This window comes from Brachyistius frenatus, unplaced genomic scaffold, assembly GCF_029030835.1.
Source record: "Brachyistius frenatus isolate BFR_SWC_R1_liver_20210118 unplaced genomic scaffold, ASM2903083v1 Contig_152, whole genome shotgun sequence".
Classification (NCBI taxonomy): domain Eukaryota; kingdom Metazoa; phylum Chordata; class Actinopteri; family Embiotocidae; genus Brachyistius; species Brachyistius frenatus.
Window position 1 is genome coordinate 38,282 of NW_027210751.1, and position 22,169 is coordinate 60,450.

The 22,169-nt window shown below is 40.1% G+C and overlaps 1 protein-coding gene across 1 annotated transcript in view; it reads right to left on the minus strand.

Moving 5' to 3' along the window:
• The window catches only part of rint1 (RAD50 interactor 1), a 43,232-nt gene extending 21,063 nt beyond the window's left edge, over nt 1-22,169 (minus strand). Inside the window, exons 1-9 of the mRNA XM_069716119.1 lie at nt 21,917-22,169; nt 20,697-20,822; nt 17,300-17,415; nt 14,118-14,291; nt 13,818-13,958; nt 12,669-12,858; nt 8,506-8,616; nt 4,309-4,534; nt 2,352-2,489 (exon numbers count right to left, since the gene is read on the minus strand). Of these exons, the coding sequence (XP_069572220.1) occupies nt 2,352-2,489; nt 4,309-4,534; nt 8,506-8,616; nt 12,669-12,858; nt 13,818-13,958; nt 14,118-14,291; nt 17,300-17,415; nt 20,697-20,822; nt 21,917-22,147 (1,453 nt within the window). The 5' untranslated portion in view covers nt 22,148-22,169. The remainder of the gene's footprint in view (nt 1-2,351; nt 2,490-4,308; nt 4,535-8,505; nt 8,617-12,668; nt 12,859-13,817; nt 13,959-14,117; nt 14,292-17,299; nt 17,416-20,696; nt 20,823-21,916) is intronic.

Below are 22,169 nucleotides of genomic sequence, written 5' to 3' on the forward strand. Positions count from 1 at the left end.
TGAGCAATCGTGGGAGAAGAGCCTTGGTGAGAGAGGTAAAGAAGAACCCAAAGATCACTGTGGCTGAGCTCCAGAGATGCAGTAGGGAGATGGGAGAAAGTTCCACAAAGTCAACTATCACTGCAGCCCTCCACCAGTCGGGGCTTTATGGCAGAGTGGCCCGACGGAAGCCTCTCCTCAGTGCAAGACATATGAAAGCCCACATAGAGTTTGCCAAAAAACACATGAAGGACTCCCAGACTATGAGAAATAAGATTCTCTGGTCTGATGAGACCAAGATTGAACTTTTTAGCGTTAATTCTAAGCGGTATGTGTGGAGAAAACCAGGCACTGCTCATCACCTGCCCAATACAATCCCAACAGTGAAACATGGTGGTGGCAGCATCATGCTATGGGGGTGTTTTTCAGCTGCAGGGACAGGACGACTGGTTGCAATTGAAGGAAAGATGAATGCGGCCAAGTACAGAGATATCCTGGAAGAAAACCTCTTCCAGAGTGCTCTGGACCTCAGACTGGGCCGAAGGTTCACCTTCCAACAAGACAATGACCCTAAGCACACAGCTAAAATAACAAAGGAATGGCTTCAGAACAGCTCTGTGACCATTCTTGACTGGCCCAGCCAGAGCCCTGACCTAAACCCAATTGAGCATCTCTGGAGAGACCTGAAAATGGCTGTCCACCAACGTTCACCATCCAACCTGACGGAACTGGAGAGGATCTGCAAGGAAGAATGGCAGAGGATCCCCAAATCCAGGTGTGAAAAGCTTGTTGCATCATTCCCAAGAAGACTCATGGCTGTACTAGCTCAAAAGGGTGCTTCTACTCAATACTGAACAAAGGGTCTGAATACTTATGACCATGTGATATTTCAGTTTTTCTTTTTTAATAAATTTGCACAAATTTCTACATTTCTGTTTTTTTCTGTCAAGATGGGGTGCTGAGTGTACATTAATGAGAAATAAAATGAACTTTTTTGATTTTAGCAAATGGCTGCAATGAAACAAAGAGTGAAAAATTTAAAGGGGTCTGAATACTTTCCGTACCCACTGTACGTGCTCTCTAGATCTAAATGTAATAGAACACCTTTGGGAAGTCGTAGAGCGGGAGATTTGTAGCACGAGTCTGCAAAAATTATATGATGCGATGATGTCAACAAATCGTAAAATCTTTAAGTGCTGTTTCCAATATCTTGTGCAATCCATGTCATGAAAATCGGCTGTTTTGAAATCAAAGGGAGGCCCTAACCAGTATTAGTATGGTGTTCCTAATGAAGGGCCTGATTAGTGTGAATGATGCAGGTTTCAAAACTTGCAAAAAAAAAAAACGTTTTTGGAATTTTTAACTGTATCCAGATATTCTTTTTATCCTTTAATCATTGTTTAGTGAAATATCATTCTCGTCAAGTGAAGAGTTATTTACAGTTTATCACACCAAGGTGTCTCAAACACTCTCCGTACTTGATAAAATGAGTAAAATGAGAGGTAAAAAGTTGCTGTCCCACGTCCTGTGGCTATTAAGACTAGTGGTGCAATTAACTGTCAAGTCTTGCTATTAAACACAAATAACAAAGCGTTTTGTCCCTGATTTGCTGTTATCAACACAAGTTTGTTTGCCTCCCACAGACAGCCTCGGCGCCGGCTGTTGAAAGTCAAACACGCATCGAGTCCCAACCGACTGCCTCTCTGTGGGTTTGCTTGACCACACCATTCTTCCCAGGGGTGATTTTAGATGGACTTTGTGACACTAAAGTAACCCAAAAACTTGGCACTGCGTGGTGATTCAATTTAGGTCTGGCCGTCCAGGCCTGCTAAAATTCAAATGCACTGGTACAACCAATGAAAATGTTTGGTTGTACTCGAGCAACCAAAGTGGTCAAGTTTAGGAGTCATATTTTAATGGTTCATGTTGTGCTATCGTGGAAGGCTACTTTGACTTTACAATAGACACACTATACACACTATATTATTTTTTTCAGCCCAAAATATGACAAACTCTGGACATTTAATATTTCTCCTCTTTGTCCATGGGCACTTTCTCTGACTTTCTTGATTTTGGAATATGGGCTATGACGTCACATCTATCTCATATGTCCACAACATAAGTGTGATGATCAATTGTGCTGACAACTTTGGACTAAACAGAGCTTTGAAAAATTTGCAGAGATGACTTTTACTAATAAGTTACACAAGTTTCTTGAGGAATTGTTTCAGCCCTACACTACACACAGGTAGTCATACTCATTCAGTTGGTCCAGTTTTAACTGTTTCTCCCAATCCTTTTCCTGATGCTGGACTAGCCTAATATTAAAATATTACATCCATGCAAGTTCATACTGAAAGAATTAGTCTTACCAGTGATGACCTGTAACAGAGTCATGAAAGTCTCAGCGCAATCTGGAGCCTTCAGTTCATCCATATCACTGATATCTTTATACTGAGAGCTCCAAGCTCCCTCAGCTGACAGCATGGCATCCATCTTCTCCACTGCCACTGTATGAATACATAGATATATTGGGACATTGCAATTTCACTATTCTCAAACAATCCTCAAAAAACCATGCAACCACAAGTCCAAAAGTTGTGACTTGTAGTACGTTTGCATGGAATAGCATATTGTGTGAAATCCTATCTCTGTACTAGTGCCGATCTTTGGAATTGGATCAATTTTTAGTTTTGTGGGTATCAGCTTGTGAGGTCCCAAACTCTAAAAGGGTGAGCAATCATTTGTATTTAACGGTGTCAATTATAGTGGGTCAATTAATGTGTTAGAATGATAGTGAATGTGTGGTTAAAATGAATGTAGTAATTGTAAACTAAAGCAAGTGCTTCTATGAGGATATACAAGGAAATAAAAAATGGCCAAAGGCCACATGTTATGCATATTGTTTAGCATCTGTCAGTTCTTTTTGATGGTATATGGTTTTCTTGGTGGAAAAAAAGAGGCAATCTCGATGTAGCCTACAGGTTGCTTTCAGTGTATGTGTGTACACAGAAGGTTAGCCGTTTAAAAGTTCTTCAGGTCAAAAATGAATTGAAAATTCTGATGCTAACTTACAAAGTTCTTCATGATCAGGCTCCATCTTATCTCAAAGAGGTTCTTAAATGATATCATCCAAACAGAGGGCTTTGCTCTCAGAATGCTGGCCTGCTTATGGTTCCCAGACTTTTCCAAAATAGAGCCTTTGGCGTTCAGGTTCTTCTCCTGTGGAACGAGCTCCCTGCTTTGGTTCGGGAGGCACACAACCTCTCTAGTTTTGAGATTAGAATTAAGACTTTATTTTTTGATAAAGCTTATATCTTAGTTAAACCTTAGCTATGCTGTTGTATGTCCAGGCTGCTGTGGGTCTTTCCATGATGCAGTGAGCTCGCTCGCTCCTTCCTTCCTTCCTCTCTCTCTCTCTCTCTCTATCACTCTCACTATCTCTCACTCTCTATGCATTTATATGGCACCATTACATCTTGTTAACTTAATGCTCTCTCTCCCCACCATAGTGTGGCATGTTCCCTTGCTTGCGCAGGTCTGTGCTTTCTTTTGCAGATATCCCCGGCTCTGGCGCTACATTTCTCTGGTCTGTGATTACTGGCCCCACCAACATCTCATTGTCCTGGATCACTATGCTGTTCTTTTCTCTTTCTGCACTCCAGTCACCCCAACCAGTTGCCTCCCACCTCTGGGCCTGGTTCTGTCTAAGGTTTCCTCCTGTTAAAAGTGAGTCTTTCCTTCCCCCTGTTGGAGGGAATTCTTCCTGTTAAGGGGGGTGGGGTTCCTCCCAACCGTTCCTTGGGTTATGTGTATAATGCTATGAAGATTTGTTGTGAGGACTTTATAATGTTAGATAACATCTGTTATGATTTGGCACTATTAATACAAATGTATTGAATTGAACACAATAATAATAATAATACAAATTACATGAAAAAGACAACTAAATTAACTGAATTACAGTAAGTAGTTGGATGTGTGGAGGTGTCATGACATAAAGAAACAGCTGATATTTTAAACAAAGATGATCATAACTGCACTGACATTAATACAAGAGGTTTGCCATGCCACAGTCTTTCATCTTCCAGCAGATGAGACTGACCTGAATGCTAGTTGTTGCTATAGTGTTGTGGCTTAAAGAGTGGAGTATTCCTCCCTTGCCACTGAGCTTGGAGTGGTGTGGTTGACACAGTAAAATTGATGAGGGCTTATTTTTAGACAAATATAATTTATGTAACATCAACTTAATAATACTGACTAAATAATAATGGCGTGAAACATAACATTGCTACAGTCATTAATGTGGTACTCTCATGGTTAACTCACTCTTCTTCTCCACAGTGAGCCATTTCTGAAGGATTGCATCCTCAAGCAGGAGATGAAGCAGACCAGGCAGCACTGCTGGGAATGACTGGTTGCTTCGCAGCTCTTTCTCAAATTGCAACACCTCCTCCACCAAGTGACAGAATAGCACATCATCATACAGCAGCCTAGAAGCATCACTGGCCACCTTCTCTTGGACGAGAGACAACAGGCCTCGACACAGTTCCACCTACACACAAATACACATATTATAAGATAGATTGTTAGATAATTAGTTTAAACTTATTAATCCTTTATGGCAGATGTTTCCCTCATAAATGCAAAATGTCAAAAATCTTCCCCAGCTTTACTGGGTTTTTGGGTGAATTTAAAGAATATGTTAAGACTCTCAGACTTATAAATACTAAAAAGAGTAACAAGACTGTCCAACTGTATAATGCACTTCTTGAAGAGAAATAAGATTTCTTACTTTTAGTTTTTTCATCATAATTTCACATTAATTAATAGAGTTTATGTATCCAAATCCTTTTCCCTTTCTTTTTCATTTCTATGTTATTCAGTGTTTCCCCTTCCCATTGTCTTGGGAGGGCGGGCCACCCTGCCACCCCCCCCGAAAGAAACAAAATACAAACTTACTCATAGAAATACAGTTACTACCAATATCTACTATTTATTGACTTAGTTCCTGTGCATCCGTTTCATTTCAGCTCTGAGTGAAAGTCGCTCAAGCATCTTTCTGTCACAAAAGGGTCTAATTTGTCTGTTTCTCTGTGTCTGTGTTTCAAGAAACACAGGCTGAGCCTCAAGTTGACGCAGCCTACTATAGTTACGTGACAGTAAAAAAGTGTGATAAATGGACAAAATTAAGCTATCAATGGACAAACCTCAACCTCAAACTACTGAAAAAAACCGGAATATCAGCAATTTATAAATTGCTGTACAGAAAATAGTAAGGATGCTAATGAAACACCGTTATTTATTATTTTACTTGCTTATTTAAATGTACATTCTCGATTCTCTGTAAAATATTATATTGAGCTCTTGTCTGTGTTGTTTGTATATTTCATTTCTGTTCAATATAGTTAAAAAAACAAAACAACCTCTGAACAAAAGAGATACTATAAAACTATTCAATAATTTCAAACTTATTCAGTGTCACAGAAACATCAACAGTTGGTTATTATACAAGACAAAAATCAATTCATATATCAATGATCTTGTTTTTTCCCCCATAAAAATTCCTTGAAATTATGCAACAACACATTGTCAGCACAAAAAATAAATACATTTCTGAACTTTGTTTTGTAGTATAACCAACATTTATTGATGTGTAAAGTGATATGAATGACAGCTGACGGATGTAAACGGGCACCCAGTGGGTGATATGGGTCAAACAGAAAATAATAGATTGTTAGTCAAATCACATTTGAATTTTCAGATTTTATTGTAGATGGGTGGTTTTTGATATATACTTTTTGTTCAATAAATGTCAATACTTGTTGAAAAGTTGATAGTTGTATGTTCTGTAATATTATATATGTTACCTCGACAGACTTTTTTCCCTGCTCATCACTGTGTACACATGTACTGTACAATATGTACGTAGGCCTTAAGAGCCCTTCTGGTGCAGACAAATATGTACTAATTTTGAATTTGATACCAGCAACAAAGATTTCAACTACGCAAATGTTCAGGGTCTCCTGTGTTGTATTATTCATTTCATGATATGCCAAAGGTTTTAAATGAGTGATAGGTCGGGGGCCTCATTTATAAAACAGAGTGTAGGATCCATACTAACAGTATATGTGCGCAGAAAAGGCAAAAATGGCATGTACAAAAAATCAGATTTATAAAACTGTGCACATGCACACCCACACGCAATGTTCTCTTTATAAATCACAATCCATGTGGAATTGTGCGCATGCAGATTAGTCTCATATTCTGCCTCATTTACATACACATTCAACCATAAGTGGTGAATGCAAAACACATCATGAAGGTTGACGCAGCCTTGTGGTTCAGTGGGTTTTTTTTGGTGAATCGTGCCAGCAACTAAGAGGAAAGCAGGAAAAGGAATTTTTCCTACACAAAAATGGAGGTGTTTGTGGATGAGGTGGAGGATATAAAGCTCATAATGTTTGGTGGTCACAGCCGAAAGCAAATACAGTGAGTAGCGACATGCTGCAGTTGCAGTGATGGCAGTGCCACTGCGGTGTCTGTATTACGCTGTGCTCTGTGCACCCGAGAGCGCAGTTGTGCTAACAGCTCTTCAGTTCTTTAGCCTAACGTTATTTGATGTTATCTTGAATTTCTACACAGGAAGATGATGATCAGTTTGCCATGTTATCAAGGTGAAAAGGATGGACTATATTCAGGCTTAGTATCGAGTATAATTTCCTGAAACTGTAAGATGCCGGCAACGTCCTGCATTTCATCAGCTGCAGTCCTCCACGACTGACCAGGAGAGTCAGGCCAGCGCTCCAGGGGAACGTAATAGTGAGATAGTGCGCATAAAATAATGAGCGGAATTTAGATTTGAGAGGAAGATTTGCTTCTATCAATTACAAGTGGAATTACAATGCTGGTTTGATTTAAATGATAGGCCTACAGTGGACCTTTGCCTATATAACATGTGATATGAAGTGTAATTAAATTTCCAATAGTGCCTCCTTAGAGCTGGCACTCAGAGGGATATACACAGCCACTACCGAAGTCACGGTAAATTCCCTTGGCTGTTTGACCGGCCTGCATTTCACCACCTCACCGTATGTCTCCAAACGTGCTTACGGATGAGTTAGAGTTGGCTTACACGTACTTATCACGTTTGTTTTTAGAAATCCCAAGTGTTGCATGGGGAGTAGCGTACGCCTCTTTAAGGCTCCGTTATAAATGAGGCCCCAGGACTGCAGGCAGGCAAGGCCTTACCTGACAAAGACGCTGTATATGCTGCTCCAAAACCTTTATATATCGTTCAGCAATAATGGTGCTGTCCGACATGTGCAAGCTACCGATGCCATGTGCACTAATGCATCCCCACACCATCACGGATGCCTGCTTTTGAACTGTACATGGATAACAGGCTGGGTGGTCCCTCTTTTCTTGAGCACGAAGGATGCTGCATCCATGATTTCCAAAAAGATTTTTAAAATTTTGATTTGTCAGACAAGAGGACAGTTTTAGGACTGGCCTCAGTCCATCTTAAATGAGCTCAGAGAGGGCGGCAGTGTTTCTGGATCATTTGTGGATGCAGCGATGATGTGTGTTCACAGACAATATTTTTTGGAAGTGTTTCTGAACCCATGCAGTTTTTTCCACAGCAGAATTGTTTCTGTTCTTGATGCAGTGCCGCCTGAAAGCCTGAAGATCACGCCCATCCAATATTGGTTTTCAGCCTTGTTCCTTGCATACAGAGATTTCTCTGGATTCACTGAATCTTTTAATGATATAACGTAATAATGTAGATGATGAAATCCTTAAATTCTTTGCAATTTTAAATTGAGTAACAATTATTATCTGCCCACGGAGTCTTTAACTGCATCTCATGGATGCTCTTTTTAAACTGTTATGTTACTGACCTGTTGCTAGTTATCCTATTTAGTTGTGAGATGTTCAACCAAGTGTTTCTTTTAGCATTACACAACTTTTCCACTCTCTTTTAGCCCCTATCCCAATTTTTTTTTAAATTATTTTGTTAGCATTAAAATAAAAAATTAGCATATATTTTCCATAAAACAATAAAATTCTCATTCTGTTCTTATTTTGTTTTTATTTACATTTCATTATGTATTAATTTGTTCACACAGTGTCCTAACCTTTTTGGAAACGGGGTTGTAAATATCTTAAATATTGGCTCTCTAATGACCACATATTGAATATGCAATTTGCAAAGAAAAATGTACTAGTCACTGAAATGGCCTATTAAAATGTAGGTAACATTCAGGCTCTCCTGAGGTGCAGTATAAAATTGAGATGAAAGACTTTCCAAACAGCCAGAGAAACCTCTAAAATAATAATAATAATAATAGTTTATGTCGTGCACAGACCATCATTGTGTCTACTGCAACACACTGCTATTCTAAATTATTCTGTTCTTTTCAGCAAGGAAAACAGGAGCAAGTTATAATCATGATGAAATACAAAAGTGAAAAAGAATACCCTTTTGGTCTACACTTATTGAGAGCCTATTATAAAACAACATACCCTGCCATTGATATTCCTGCCGGCTCGGTCCAGGATAGGTTGGATCTTTTCCTCCATGAAGGTTGAGCTGTTCCCCATCCACATCAGAACCTGTGTCAGGTACCACTCTGGCTGAAAAATGCACAGAAGAAGAGTTTGAGATTCTGAAACTTTGAAAGCAAATTTTCCGCTGACAATAATATTTAACTTTGTTTAAGTTTTACACATTTTGTTCCATTTTATTTTAGAAATATTTTAGAAGTTCTTTAGAAAAAAACATTACAAATCTCCATAACATCCCGATATTAAAATATGCTGGAAAACTTGCAGAGTATGTTCAAAAACTTTCTCAAAGAACAGTCGGGTTATGGCAAAAAATAACTCCTTCAGAGCCTTCTTCAACCAAGTTAAAGTGCAAAAGTCTCTGTTCCGAACATCCCCAAACAGGGGCAGAGGTTGATATAGGGGAATAATGTAATCTTTTCAGAAAGTCCCTCCTGGACGACAGTCATAATGCTGCACTTTATTGTACACAATTTAGAAATAGAATGGAATTTAGAAATGTCATTTCTCGGCCCCTTTCTCATTTCAGACGTCAGTGGTGAGCTCCGACTAGTTAGTTACTATTTGAAAGTGGGTGAATGTTGAATTTGTAGTCTCAGACCGATGCAGACATCTGTGGGAGGGGTTTTCCAAAATGATTCATATCTGACAAGCAACTCTGATGGAGAATACTGACACGTTTACACCCCCTAACTTAGAAGTAGAAGCACTTTATACCTGGTTTAACAGTTATTCAGAGGTGAGATGCTTGATTAGGATATAACAGCATAGATTAGGTCTCCAAAATCCTAGAAATGCAAGTTGCTCTGACCTTGCAAAAACATATAAAGGCTATACATTTCCTCAGGAACTAGTGGATTTCCTTCAGATTTTTATTGGATGTTCTAATACAGCTTTTATGTGGTTTAATGTCTTTTATATCTGATGCCCTGCCATCAACTATGAATTGAGCTTATCTTTTCCTCCTACTTAAAAAGGAAAAGATCGATGGTAATTAGTGGTGTAAAAACACCAGGGTTTTGGCCAGCAGAATGTTTGGAGAATGTTTGCTTGGTATTATCTCTGCAGATCAGACTGGTTTTGTGAAAAATTGCCATTCTTGGTTAATAGTCCAAAGTCTACTAAACAGTTTATCCTACTCTAGAATGTGTATTACTGGATGCTAGGGAAATTTGGCTATTACCAAACATCTAAATACATTAAGCACGCCACAACTCGTTACGTTATACTCATGCTCAAATAAACTTTCCAAATATTAAATTAGATCAGCATTATAGTTGACTCTGATCTGAAAAGTCTAAAAAGGCATAAAACGAGCAAGATCATCTTTTATCTTAAAAATAAATCCAAAATCAGTGACTTCATGCAGAAAGCCAACCTGGAAAAACTCTTATCACTTTATTTCTAGCTGAGTTGCCTGTTGCAATGTTCTTTTGAGAGGGCTCCCCAAAAAGATAATCAAAAAGCTTCAGCTCAATCTAAATGCAACTGCTAGAATTCTTACAAGGCCCAAAAAGACAGGCCATATCACTCTGATTCTTAAGTCACGACACTGGCTTCCTCCCAGCCACAGAATAAAATAGAACAAAATACCGCTTGTTTATATTGTATATTAATTGATGGAGTGGGACCAAATACATTACAGACATGTCAACTCCCCATGGCTAGATTTAAAAAATAACCATTCCGAGACCATTTGAGCCGAGGAAGTACAAGGCCGGCCTCAGATTGACCTCAAAAGGGATAGCTGATGTCTTTCGTCAATACACGTGGTTGAACAAAGATAGGCAAAGATGTTCAGAGATTTAAAAAAACAAATCTCAATTTCTATTGTGAACATAACCCAATTCAAGTTTTGCAGCATGATAACAGTATTAAATTTAAAGCAGCAGCAGCTGATGTAATTAATGCAAGTTAGGATAATTTAGAGTTCATCATACCATCCCCAAAAGCAGGGAAGGGTAGAGAGAACACACAGAGTGCTAAGAAAAAAAACAAAACAATGCATGGTCTTGAGAATGTTCAGCTGAGACCGGCTAACTATGTTAAGCTTCGTCAGTTTATTGTATTGTACTAAATGAAAACCCCAAGGCGTTTTTACACTGGATGTGTCCATTTCAAGGATACTATAGTAGGGCTGCGCAGTATGTAGTTTCCACAATATATCAATATGTCTTTCTTCAGGTTTATGGAAAATGACTATTTTGTTTATATTGACTTACCAATGGTCAGAAAGGTATTTTAATACGTGTCCTTATCTCTTCCTACCTCCTACACTTGTGGTTTTGAGTCATAGCCCATTTTATGTATCATTATTTGTCTTAATTAAAATGTTCCAAAACTGCATTTTTATATCAAAAGAAAATATAATTTCTACCCGTCACTTAGGCAAATTAATTTAGTTGCTTTACTCTCAAATGTTACGCAGGAAGAACTGAGGCATGATGGGAAATACTTATACATTTTGGTGGAGAGGAGGGGCCCAAACCCGGCTTCTCAAGCTGTAGCAGTTAACGGTCTGTTTTGGTTTTTTTTTGAGGAGCTGCGCTTCCAATTCACTGAGCCTTGCCTCCATCTCGGCAAATAAACTTCATTAGATCTGAACAGCTTGTAAACAGCTGAGGTCAGCGAGAAAATCTCTAAACGAAGCAGAGAGCTGTGAGTGCGTGAGCAGAACTAGCGTACATTTAAATTTACAGCAGGTAATTAACTGCTGTGATGAAGAAGAGGGCAAAATTAACTGGATTGAGAGGGCAATGACACAGCTGTGCTGTAAACTGGAAAGGAGACAATATACTTCCTGCAGCACGTCAGTCTGTTTGATGTTGAAAACAACTGACGGAGCATCTCAGAGAAACACCCGTTTCTTTTTACGAGAGGCTATTTACTTCATATAATTTTACATTTACGTTTTGCACCGATATATTTTCAATCAGGAATGAAACCATGCCTTTGTATTTTATAATACGTATATATAAGGTATATATAATATCAATATATACGTCTTACAACACCACTCAGCCAAAATATTTCAGAATGACTTGTGGTCCATATCGCCCCGCCCTACAGTATAGGATAATTACTAGTGTAATCAGTCGCATCTGCACAGAATAAAATTGTTCAACATCTCAGATCTCATTCATATACCAGAAATGGAACACCTTTGTTGCACTATGTTGATGAGAGTGACTGAAATCCATACTTGGATAGTATGTCACAATGCGGAACCTATAGCAATTACATAACAGCACGACGAGCTGCTTATACAGTGAACCCTCGCTATAACGCGGTTCACCTTTCACGGTCTCGCTGCTTCACGGATTTGCATCGTGCATTGAAATCACATTACGACTATATGTAACGTAGATATATTTAATGTCCAGTTCTATCTATTTCAATTGTAAAATAAACGTTACTACTTCACGGATTTCGCCTATCACGGTTTCTATTTGGAACGTAACCCCCGCGAAAAACGAGGGTTCACTGTATTTCCAATGTTCAGTTCATCATTGCCCCAAACAACTGGGAAAAAAATTACTCTTCTCTTATATCTGTCTAATACATAGAGTAACAGTCTGCAGTTGTTGGTTCTTGAACAAAGAATACGGAGAAAATTACTTGAATCTGGAATGGTCCGTTTTTTTATTGATTAAAAATATCAAGACAAAGTATATATCAAAGATATGAGATTGAATTAAAGCAAGAAAATAAACATTAGAAACCCAAACTGGACAAAACAACCACCAAAGCTATTAACCCTTCCCTGATGGGCTCCCTGCTGTTTTGAACCCCAGATGGACGTAAACACCGTTTGTTTCCTTACAGTTTTGGTTTGCATACAGTTGATCCTCGAAGACCTTTAGTCCTACTTTCTAGGAAAGGGGGAACTGAAAGGGCAGTTGCCAGCATATGTTTCCCATGAAACTGTAGTCGTATTTGAATATATTTGTCATCAAAGAGCAACGAGTTACAATTATGAGTTAATTTTTTTTCTCCTTGCTACAATTATATATATGAATAAAAGTTGTTTTAAAGTGGTGTGTATAAACTTTTAACTGCAAGTCTGATCGTTATGGCTGTCTGCACGTTTGTATGTGATGGGTGCTGAGTGTGTAAGAGACCTTGCTGAGGGTGTTGGTCTGCCGACTCCCATAGAAGTGGTATTTGAACCTCCTGCTGAGTGGCAGCAGCATGATCTGGATGGGCAGACAGAGGGGCGAAGCTTGCGACGGAGGTGTGTCTGAGGACAAAAGCTGGGTAGAGGGTGGACCTTCACAAGATGCCAAAGCCATATGCGATATGAGGTCATCACTGGGAAGGAGAGTTAAAGAACCAAGCACATGCAGTTTTTCAAACCCACATTGTTTTAGGTTGGAATCTTGTTGGGGACCTGTATCATGTCATTCTGAGGACAATGCATGTCTGTGTAGTAGGATATTTTAAATTAGGACTTAAATGAGATCATCATCCTTAGAACCAGACTCTTGGTGTGGCTAGAGACGTTTCCGCCAAACTATATAGAATGTTTGGAACAAAGGCTATGTAGAAGTTTCGGTACTTTTTATACACGGTCCGCTCTTTCATATTATTATGATGTTTGCTATATAGCAACAATATATATATATTAAAGTATAGTGTTTGTACTAATCCTTCAGTTTATCACGAGAAAAAAATCATATTCAAAATAACATTTGAAGATACATGGTTTTCACAGGAGAGAAAGTGTATGAAAAACCGTAGTCTTAAAGTAACCAGTAACTAAAGCCGTCAGTCAACTGGAGTGGAGTAAAAAGTATAATATCTGCTTGTGAGATTTAGTAGAAGTATAAAGTTGCATAAAGTGGAAATAAACCAAGTATTAATACTTCAAATTTAAGTACGGTATTGTGTGAATGTATTTATTTACATTCCACCACTGATTAAAACAAGAAAGTAGCAGGAAAAAACACTGAGTGGCTGACAGATTTTGGAATCCACTATGCTATTAAAATGCTATAATGATGCCATTATGCTATAAAAGCATGCAATAATTTCTCTCTGGTCAAACCAAAATAAATACATACTGTGGACCCCTCAACCAAATCTTAAATGTGCATTTAATCTCATGTGAATTAATTGAATGCAAATTTAAAACAGTGGAGCACAGGGCAAATAGTGGAAAACATGTGGCTTATACAAACCACAGTGCCCTCCATATCAATAAAATGTGTTAAAGACAGAATTTGTGTGGGTCTCGATACACCTATATACACCTTTGGATGGAAGGATACGTGGTCTGCAGGGCAAGCAGCTGCGTGACCAGAAGCTCCAGCTGGCTGTTGACCTCCTGACAATTGGCACTGGGTGTCAGTGACTGAGTAGGTGGGGAGATGATTGGCCAGTGAAGTTGAGTCAATATTTTCTCAAAATCACTTTGAAAAGAAATAAAGAGAGGGAGGTTTAACTCATATATTGAGGTTAGGTTGATACAGTGTGCATTTTTTTCTTTTTTCCTGTGCCACATTTTGGCAGAAAGTTACATAAAAAAAAAACCTGTAGGGAGAGGGGGGTTGAGTGGAGGTCATGTATACCTGGTCAATCGGCCCTTGATGATCTTGTGCCAGAAGCGAAGTGTTTCTTGGAGGAAGTCTCTGAGGTTAGAACATGTGGACTGGCTTAGTTCACACTCCAGTGCCGCCATGCTATCTACTGCCCTTATGGCTTCCCAGACACTGCTGGTCATCAGACACTGCTGGACTGAAGCACTGCAGACAAAGACAGAGAGAACCCCATTAAAGGTCATATTAAAACTCAGCACATCCATCCTAGTTTCAAATGCTGATAGGGGTAATGCTGGTGACACAATAGTTTTGCTTGTGAGAAAAACCCTCTCAGGAGTATGAATGTTCAAAGACCAATAGTAACCTTCCATTGTTTTGTTTTTTGTATTTTTGTATGTATTCCTCATTTCACCTAACTTTAATGAAGGAACAAGTCTGCTCTTAGAGACCAGCTATGGGAACGAGTTCAAGCAGTTCAGTGGGCATCATCTATTCTTTTTGATTGCATTTGTGTCATAAGAATTAAGTGTATATTGTTCATTCACATTTTCTCTATACCAAGATTCAATTAACTTGCCACTGAGTCTTATGCATACTGTACTATAGCTCTCATTGAGAGTGCATTGTGTCTGTTCTAAATATAATACTTGGATGTCAAACATATTTCACAGTGCATGTCCGGTAATTTCAACATGCAGAGTAAGTGTCAGTGTTTCCGATAGGTGGAGAATTTACTTGTGGGGGTTGGGGTGCGGGTTGGGGGTCAATAGCAATAGCCCTTATCGGTACAGATACTCGCATCTCCATAAACAACATTCAACAATTTTGTATCATTACTTTTTTTGTAATTTCTGCATGAGTTTCCTGTATATACAGTGAGGAACAGGGACGGATGTACTGTTTTTAATGACACTGCCAATTGATATAATACTCTGATGACACATAACGTTCTTGAGTAGAAAACTGCAGCTGAATTGTTTTAAACAGGACACTTCATTGACAGTTACTACTGTGCAGTAGTTTACTTGCAGCCCCCACATCACTAATGACCCACCCACATCACCGATGATCTGCACACATCACCGACGATCCGCACACATCACCAATGATTCGCCCACATCACTAACGATGCACCCACATCACTAACGATCCACTACATCTCTAAAGACCCGCTCACATCACTAATGATCCACCCACATAATTAATGATTCACCCACATCCCTAATGATCCACCCACATAACCAATGACCCACCCACATCTCTAATGACCTGCCCACATAACTAATGACCCGCCCACATAACTAATGACCCACCCACATAACGAATGACCCGCCCACATAACTAATGATCCGCCCACATAACTAATGATCTGCCCACATCTCTAATGACCCACCCACATCACTAATGATCCAACCACATAACTAATGATCCACCCATATCTCTAATGACCGGCCCACATCACTAATGATCAACCCACATAACTAATGATCCACCCACATCGCCAATGACCCACCCACATCACTAATGATCCACCCACATAACTAATGATCCACCCACATCTCCAATGACCCGCCCACATAACTAATGATCCACCCACATCTCTAATGATCCACCCACATACAGTGGTGTGAAAAAGTGTTTGCCCCCTTCCTGATTTCCAATTTTTTTGCATGTCTGTCACACTTAAATGTTTCAGATCATCAAACAAATTTAAATATTAGTCAAAGATAAGTACACACAAAATGCAGTTTTTAAATGAAGGTTTTTATTATTAAGGGAGAAAAAAAATCCAAACCCACATGGCCCTGTGTGAAAAAGTGTTTGCCCCCTCCTGTTAAAACATAACTTAACTGTGGTTTATCACACCTGAGTTCAATTTCTCTAGCCACACCCAGGCCTGATTACTGCCACACCTGTTCTCAATCAAGAAATCACTTCAATAGGACCTGCCTGACAAAGTAAAGTAGACCAAAAGATCCTCAAAAGATAGACATCATGCCGAGATCCAAAGAAATTCAGGAACAAATGAGAAAGAAAGTAATTGAGATCTATCAGTCTGGAAAAGGTTATGAAGCCATTTCTAAAGCTTTGGGACTCCAGCGAACCACAGTGAGAGCCATTATCCACAAATGGAGAAAACATGGAACAGTGATGAACCTTCCCAGGAGTGGCCGGCCGACCAAAATTACCCCAAGAGCGCAGCGACGACTCATCCGAGAGGTCACAAAAGACCCCACGACAACATCCAAAGAACTGCAGGCCTCGCTTGCCTCAGTTAAGGTCAGTGTTCATGACTCCACCATAAGAAAGAGACGGGGCAAAAATGGCCTGCATGGCAGAGTTCCAAGACCAAAACCATCGCTGAGCAAAAAGAACATTAAGGCTCGTCTCATTTTTGCCAGAAAACATCTTGATGATCCCCAAGACTTTTGGGAAAATACTCTGTGGACTGATGAGACAAAAGTTGAACTTTTTGGAAGGTGTGTGTCCCATTACATCTGGCGTAAAAGTAACACTGCATTTCAGAAAAAGAACATCATACCAACAGTAAAATATGGTGGTGGTAGTGTGATGGTCTGGGGCTGTTTTGCTGCTTCAGGACCTGGAAGACTTGTTGTGATAAATGGAACCATGAATTCTACTGTCTACCAAAAAAATCCTGAAGGAGAATGTCCGGCCATCTGTTCGTGACCTCAAGCTGAAGCCAACTTGGGTTCTGCAGCGGGACAATGATCCAAAACACACCAGCAAGTCCACCTCTGAATGGCTGAAGAAAAACAAAATGAAGACTTTGGAGTGGCCTCGTCAAAGTCCTGACCTGAATCCTATTGAGATGCTGTGGCATGACCTTAAAAAGGCGGTTTGTGCTGGAAAACCCTCCAATGTGGCTGAATTACAACAACTCTGCAAAGATGAGTGGGCCAAAATTCCTCCACAGCGCTGTAACAGACTCATTGCAAGTTATCACAAACGCTTGATTGCAGTTGTTGCTGTTAAGGGTGGCCCAACCAGTTGTTAGGTTTAGGGGGCAAACACTTTTTCACACCACTGTAACTAATGATCCACCCACATCTCCAATGGCCCGCTCACATCACTAATGATCGGGGTCTGGCTTCTTCTCAACCTTCATTCACACTCCTCTATCATGTCACTCTCTATTGGTGTCTGGTAACGAATTAAAGTCCCCATCCCTTTACCCCCATTTACAATACCTGAGTTCCTCTATATATTGAAGGCAGCGTAGGTATTTCACGTGTCTCTCTATAGTGTTGACTTGGTTACGTGTGTGGCCAAGATTATCCATCCAAGGCTGGGCCCCCTGTAGGTCCTAGGTGACAGAAAAATTCTATGTCAGACATGGTTTTCATTCATAAAATCTGGACTGTTACTTGCTTCGTGTCCAACAAAGAGTCACACACATTGTTATTATTCAGTAATGATTCTTAATGCTTACACAATTTTTGGCATCTGACATTCAAGAGCACTATTATATTTTAAGTAGCAAAAGTGTTAGAAGACAGTAATAGATTGCAAACTAATGGCATTTAGCATTTTGTAAATAGTAGGATGACCTTGCATAGATGAATATGTTTTTCTCATATGAACCACACCACAAGAGGATAAAAAGGCCAATTTAAACTCTAAATACTCTCTTGTGTTTTGTGGAGTCATAGTGACCATGACCTTTGACCACCAAATTCGAACCAGTTCATCTTTCAGTCCATATGAACATTTGTGATGCATTTTTAGAAAGCAGCCATGTTACAACAGCAGGTTGTTCACACAATTCACTGCGGAAACATTTATGTATGTAGTAGGGTGAATCAATAAGTTCCGAGACTGCTCCTGTTGCATGTGAACAGCACCATGATGTGCACGGAGCAGGAGGACGATATAACCCTAATGACTAAGTGTTACAAATTTTGTCGCTTGATCAAAGTCAGCTCCTGAGTACACACGTTTTTGTGAGTGCTGGTTTGGCACATCTGCTATTTCTCCATTGACACGACCAGACGGTACACATCAGATTTTGTGTCAAACTCTAGAAATCTGCAAGGGGGACTCTTAAAATGCTTCAGGAAGCCTATGGCAATGAAGCCATGAGCCTGGAGGTGTTTTAAGTGACCTTCAAGTTCCCATGTGGGGTATAAATGTTGTATCACAATGCACAAACTGTAACATGAAAGGGAAATATTTAAGGACCCTGCTATGTAAAATGACCTGAGATGAAGGCGCTATAGAAATGAAATTTAATTAAAAATGAAAGGCAGGCACATTAAGATCAACCGTTGTTGTGAGCACCCACAGGCTACGGTAAATTGCCATTCCATCCTCCCACCCTGCAGTCACCGGTTGTTCCCGCTGACCCTGGAGTCAGTCAAAGCAGGTGTGGAGGCATGAAAAAAAGGCTATTAAAATAAATAGGCTAACATGACATAAGAAAACCATCTACTTTACAATAAATAAGAATAATACATATGTTTTGTTTCCTTTTGAATTGGAAAATAAAGCCGAATGAAAAAAATATATTATTGCTGTCTTCAGAAGACAGAACAAGAATTGAATTTAAATAAAAGTTCAACTTTGGCGCATTTTTCTCAACATAATTGCACTCAATTCAAATTTGAGCAGTGCAGTGCAGGGTGGAAGGTGAGTGTTACAACAATGTGAATACAACCGGTCAGGGAGTATAAGGTAGAAAAAAGTTTCACACTGCCATCTAAACTTGTCTAGCCTGGTGTGACTATATGGGCCCGGGTACCCTCCATAGTGTATCGTTTGCGGTCGCTCCATCCTACTGGGCGTAGACCTCCCGTTAATTTTAACCAATCAGCATGCGCCGAAACCAGCAGACACTCTGCCACTGCTGCACCTGCCTATAGCCCGTGTCCACCGAAGCGTTATTCCCCGAGTGCAGCACATTTTTTTTCAATTGTTTTAATAAACACCAGCAGCTTGACGAGGTGCTGAGCGTTTATTCTGCACTGAACACTTATAACGTGCAGTGATTTTTTCTTCCGGTCAATGAGGGTCGAAAAAATATTAGCACTGCGCTCGTCACTGTCACCAGCCATCCAATCACAGTGAAGAAGGGGTGGCACAGACAGGGTTAACCACAGACACTGCTCGCTGATTAGTCCGCCCTTCAGAGTGGCTACTCAAACGCTAAAACGAGCCGACTTCCCAGACGGTTATCACAGCAAAGAAAACTGAAGCTGTGAGCGACAGTCGGCGTAGCCATGCTAAAACTGCAAAACAGTTACTAAAACTTGTCAGCATATCTATGTAATGAACAACATGCCAGCTGTAACTCTTACTCTTGGTTTTTGGGTCAGCCATGAGTAAGGCAGAGTCAGGCAGAGTCAGGCACTACCCAGAGTGGGCGGCTGTGGCTCAGATGGTTTAGTTTATCCACTAATCGTAAGGGTGGCAGTTCATTCCCTGGTACTCCTGTCCACATGCCAAAGTGTCCTTATGATTTACCAGAATGGCAGCAGCCACTTGAAACTGAGCTGTGGAAATTCCAGTGGAAACTGGGCACATTTTTTATCCAACTATTTTTTATGTCAATAATAAATTATTGAGGGGAAAAAAGTATATTGAGACTTGGGTTCCACAGTGGGTTAACACTAATAAGGCCTGGAAAACACTGCATGCGTGTTACCTGTTGCTACACGGCGTCACTTCATTTTGCCGTCCACATTAACGGATTATAGCTGCCGCACTGCCCACCGAGACACGCGTCACACCTGCAGTACAACGCTTCGCATGTGCGGCACGTCATTTATGAAATCGAACCAACGTCTAGTTTTAACATGTGCTGCACACGATTCCCAGCTAAAATACAGATATATACAGGGAAACGATCTGTGATCACATTATCCCGTCTCGGTGTGAGTGCCTGTGTGTATAGATAGATACAACTTTAATAATCTCACAGTGGGGAAATTTAGTCGGCACAGCAGCCTAGAAACACAGTTAGGAAAGGAAAAAAAAATAATAAAAAAGGTGCACACAATAAGAAAACAATTACGTATGCAATGAAATAAGATAGATCAAAAGATTTTTTTTTTTTTTTTTTTTTTAGAAAAAGTAAGACCAATGAATAAAGACACACACAAATATACACAAAAAATAAATACACACATCCGTGTGTCTCGCTATGACACAGGGTAAACAAAACAAAAACACGCGCCAGCTTTTTGGTTACAACTCATCACTGGTCAGACTTCAAAAATACGATAGCGAACGCCATTATTAAAGAGAATCTCATTTACTCAGTGGAAGGACCATGAATAACATGCAGCAGGTGTTGATAAACATGGAAGCAAAGCAGCAGCTAAGGCACAGGGCAGGCAGGCAGCGTTTTTCCAGGCCCAAGGACTGTATTGACACCAGTATCTGCGATGACATCTCACCCAGTCACAATCAACATCCCAGATAACTCCAGGGGACTTGAATACAATTTGTTACAGTCAGAACAATGTGACCCTGAAGGTCATTTCCAAAAGACTCAAAGAAACGTCATGATCTTGTCTAACTACAGTCTATATGTTTTCAAATAGAGACCTAGTATTTCTTTTGCTGCTTTCTTCATAGTGTCTCTACCTGGTGCAGCTTGTTGGAGATAAGTTGCTCTCTTTGCAGCAAGTCCTCCAGCGAACATTGGGCCTCCTCAGCAGCAGACAGAGCTGCAGAAACTTTAGGCGGCATAGAACTGGATACAGTCAAAACCTGAATGGAACAAATAACAGAAACATTGTTCCTATTAGAAACCGGAAAAGGACATCCATCGCACATTGGGGCGGCACGGTGGTGCAGTGGTTAGCACTGTCACCTCACAGCAAAAAGGTTCCGGGTTCAAATCCGGTCCTGGGCCTTTCTGTGCGGAGTTTGCATGTTCTCCCTGTGCTTGCGTGGGTTCTCTCCGGGTTCTCCGGCTTCCTCCCATCATCCAAAAACATGCACCTCAGGTCAGGTTACCTGGCGCCGCGCTAGTGGCAGCCTGCTGCAGCATCTCCCCCCTGAGAGCCCCCCTGCTGTAGTGAAGAAATTTCCCCTCGGGGATTAATAAAGTGTATAAAATCAAAAAAATCAAAAAATCAAATCAAAAGTACTGAGTTCACTGAAGTTATTAAAATTCTTGTCTCCTTCTAGAACCAAATCACATAATGAAAGCAATGGTCAACTTGTTTTTAAGTCCTCCACTCAAAAAAAATGTTTGGAGTCTTTGTCACATATCTTTGATGTTTGAGCTTCACTGTACAGATTATTGCATGAGGGCAAAGTTTTCAAATTCTTCTGCTGAAAGTGAAACAATTTTCTGAGTTTATCTCAGAAAATTGTTGTACATGCGAGCGGGATTTGTGACATCACGAGTGTTTGTAATATATATATGTATATACATGTGTATGCAATGATTTGCAAATCATGTAAACCCCATATTCAGTAGAATACTTCAGCTCAGGCTAAAATCTAGAACACGTTTTACTGGCAGTAAAATGCGCAAAAAAAATAACGTTGTTCGCTTGGCACTGTACATTTGGTTTCTTTCAACTGTCCTCTTCACCACGGAATATGAAGATGCGACCGGAAGCGTCAACAACGACAGGGGCTGTTATTGCACGTTTCCCAGCACATAAAACATTCGCCGCTGGGCGGTAAACACGCAGTTCAGAAACAATTCCCCTCATTACAGAGATGTTATTAAAACAAGGCATGTTTTCCTTCAACGAGCAAAGCGATCGCCTTCAAATTCCCAGTTTCCAACATGGATTGCTATGATATTGAAGGTCTTTGTTATGTAAAGTATGACAAAACTTGTTTACCTGTTCCTCCAGTACGCCGTTTTCCTCTCGGAGTTTTTCCAGCAGGTCGCCAACGTTCTTCAGGGATTTCAGGTCGCTACCGACCTCTTTCTCCAGGAAGTCTACGACATCGTCATGGAGTTCCTCTGAGAAAGATGTACTACCTTGCCCGTTTGTGTAAACAGAGTTTAACAAATGTTCATTCGCTTGGTTCATTGTGTTTTCCTGCGATACAGCTATGAGCGCCGCCATGTTTTCCTCTCCGACGCTGTCA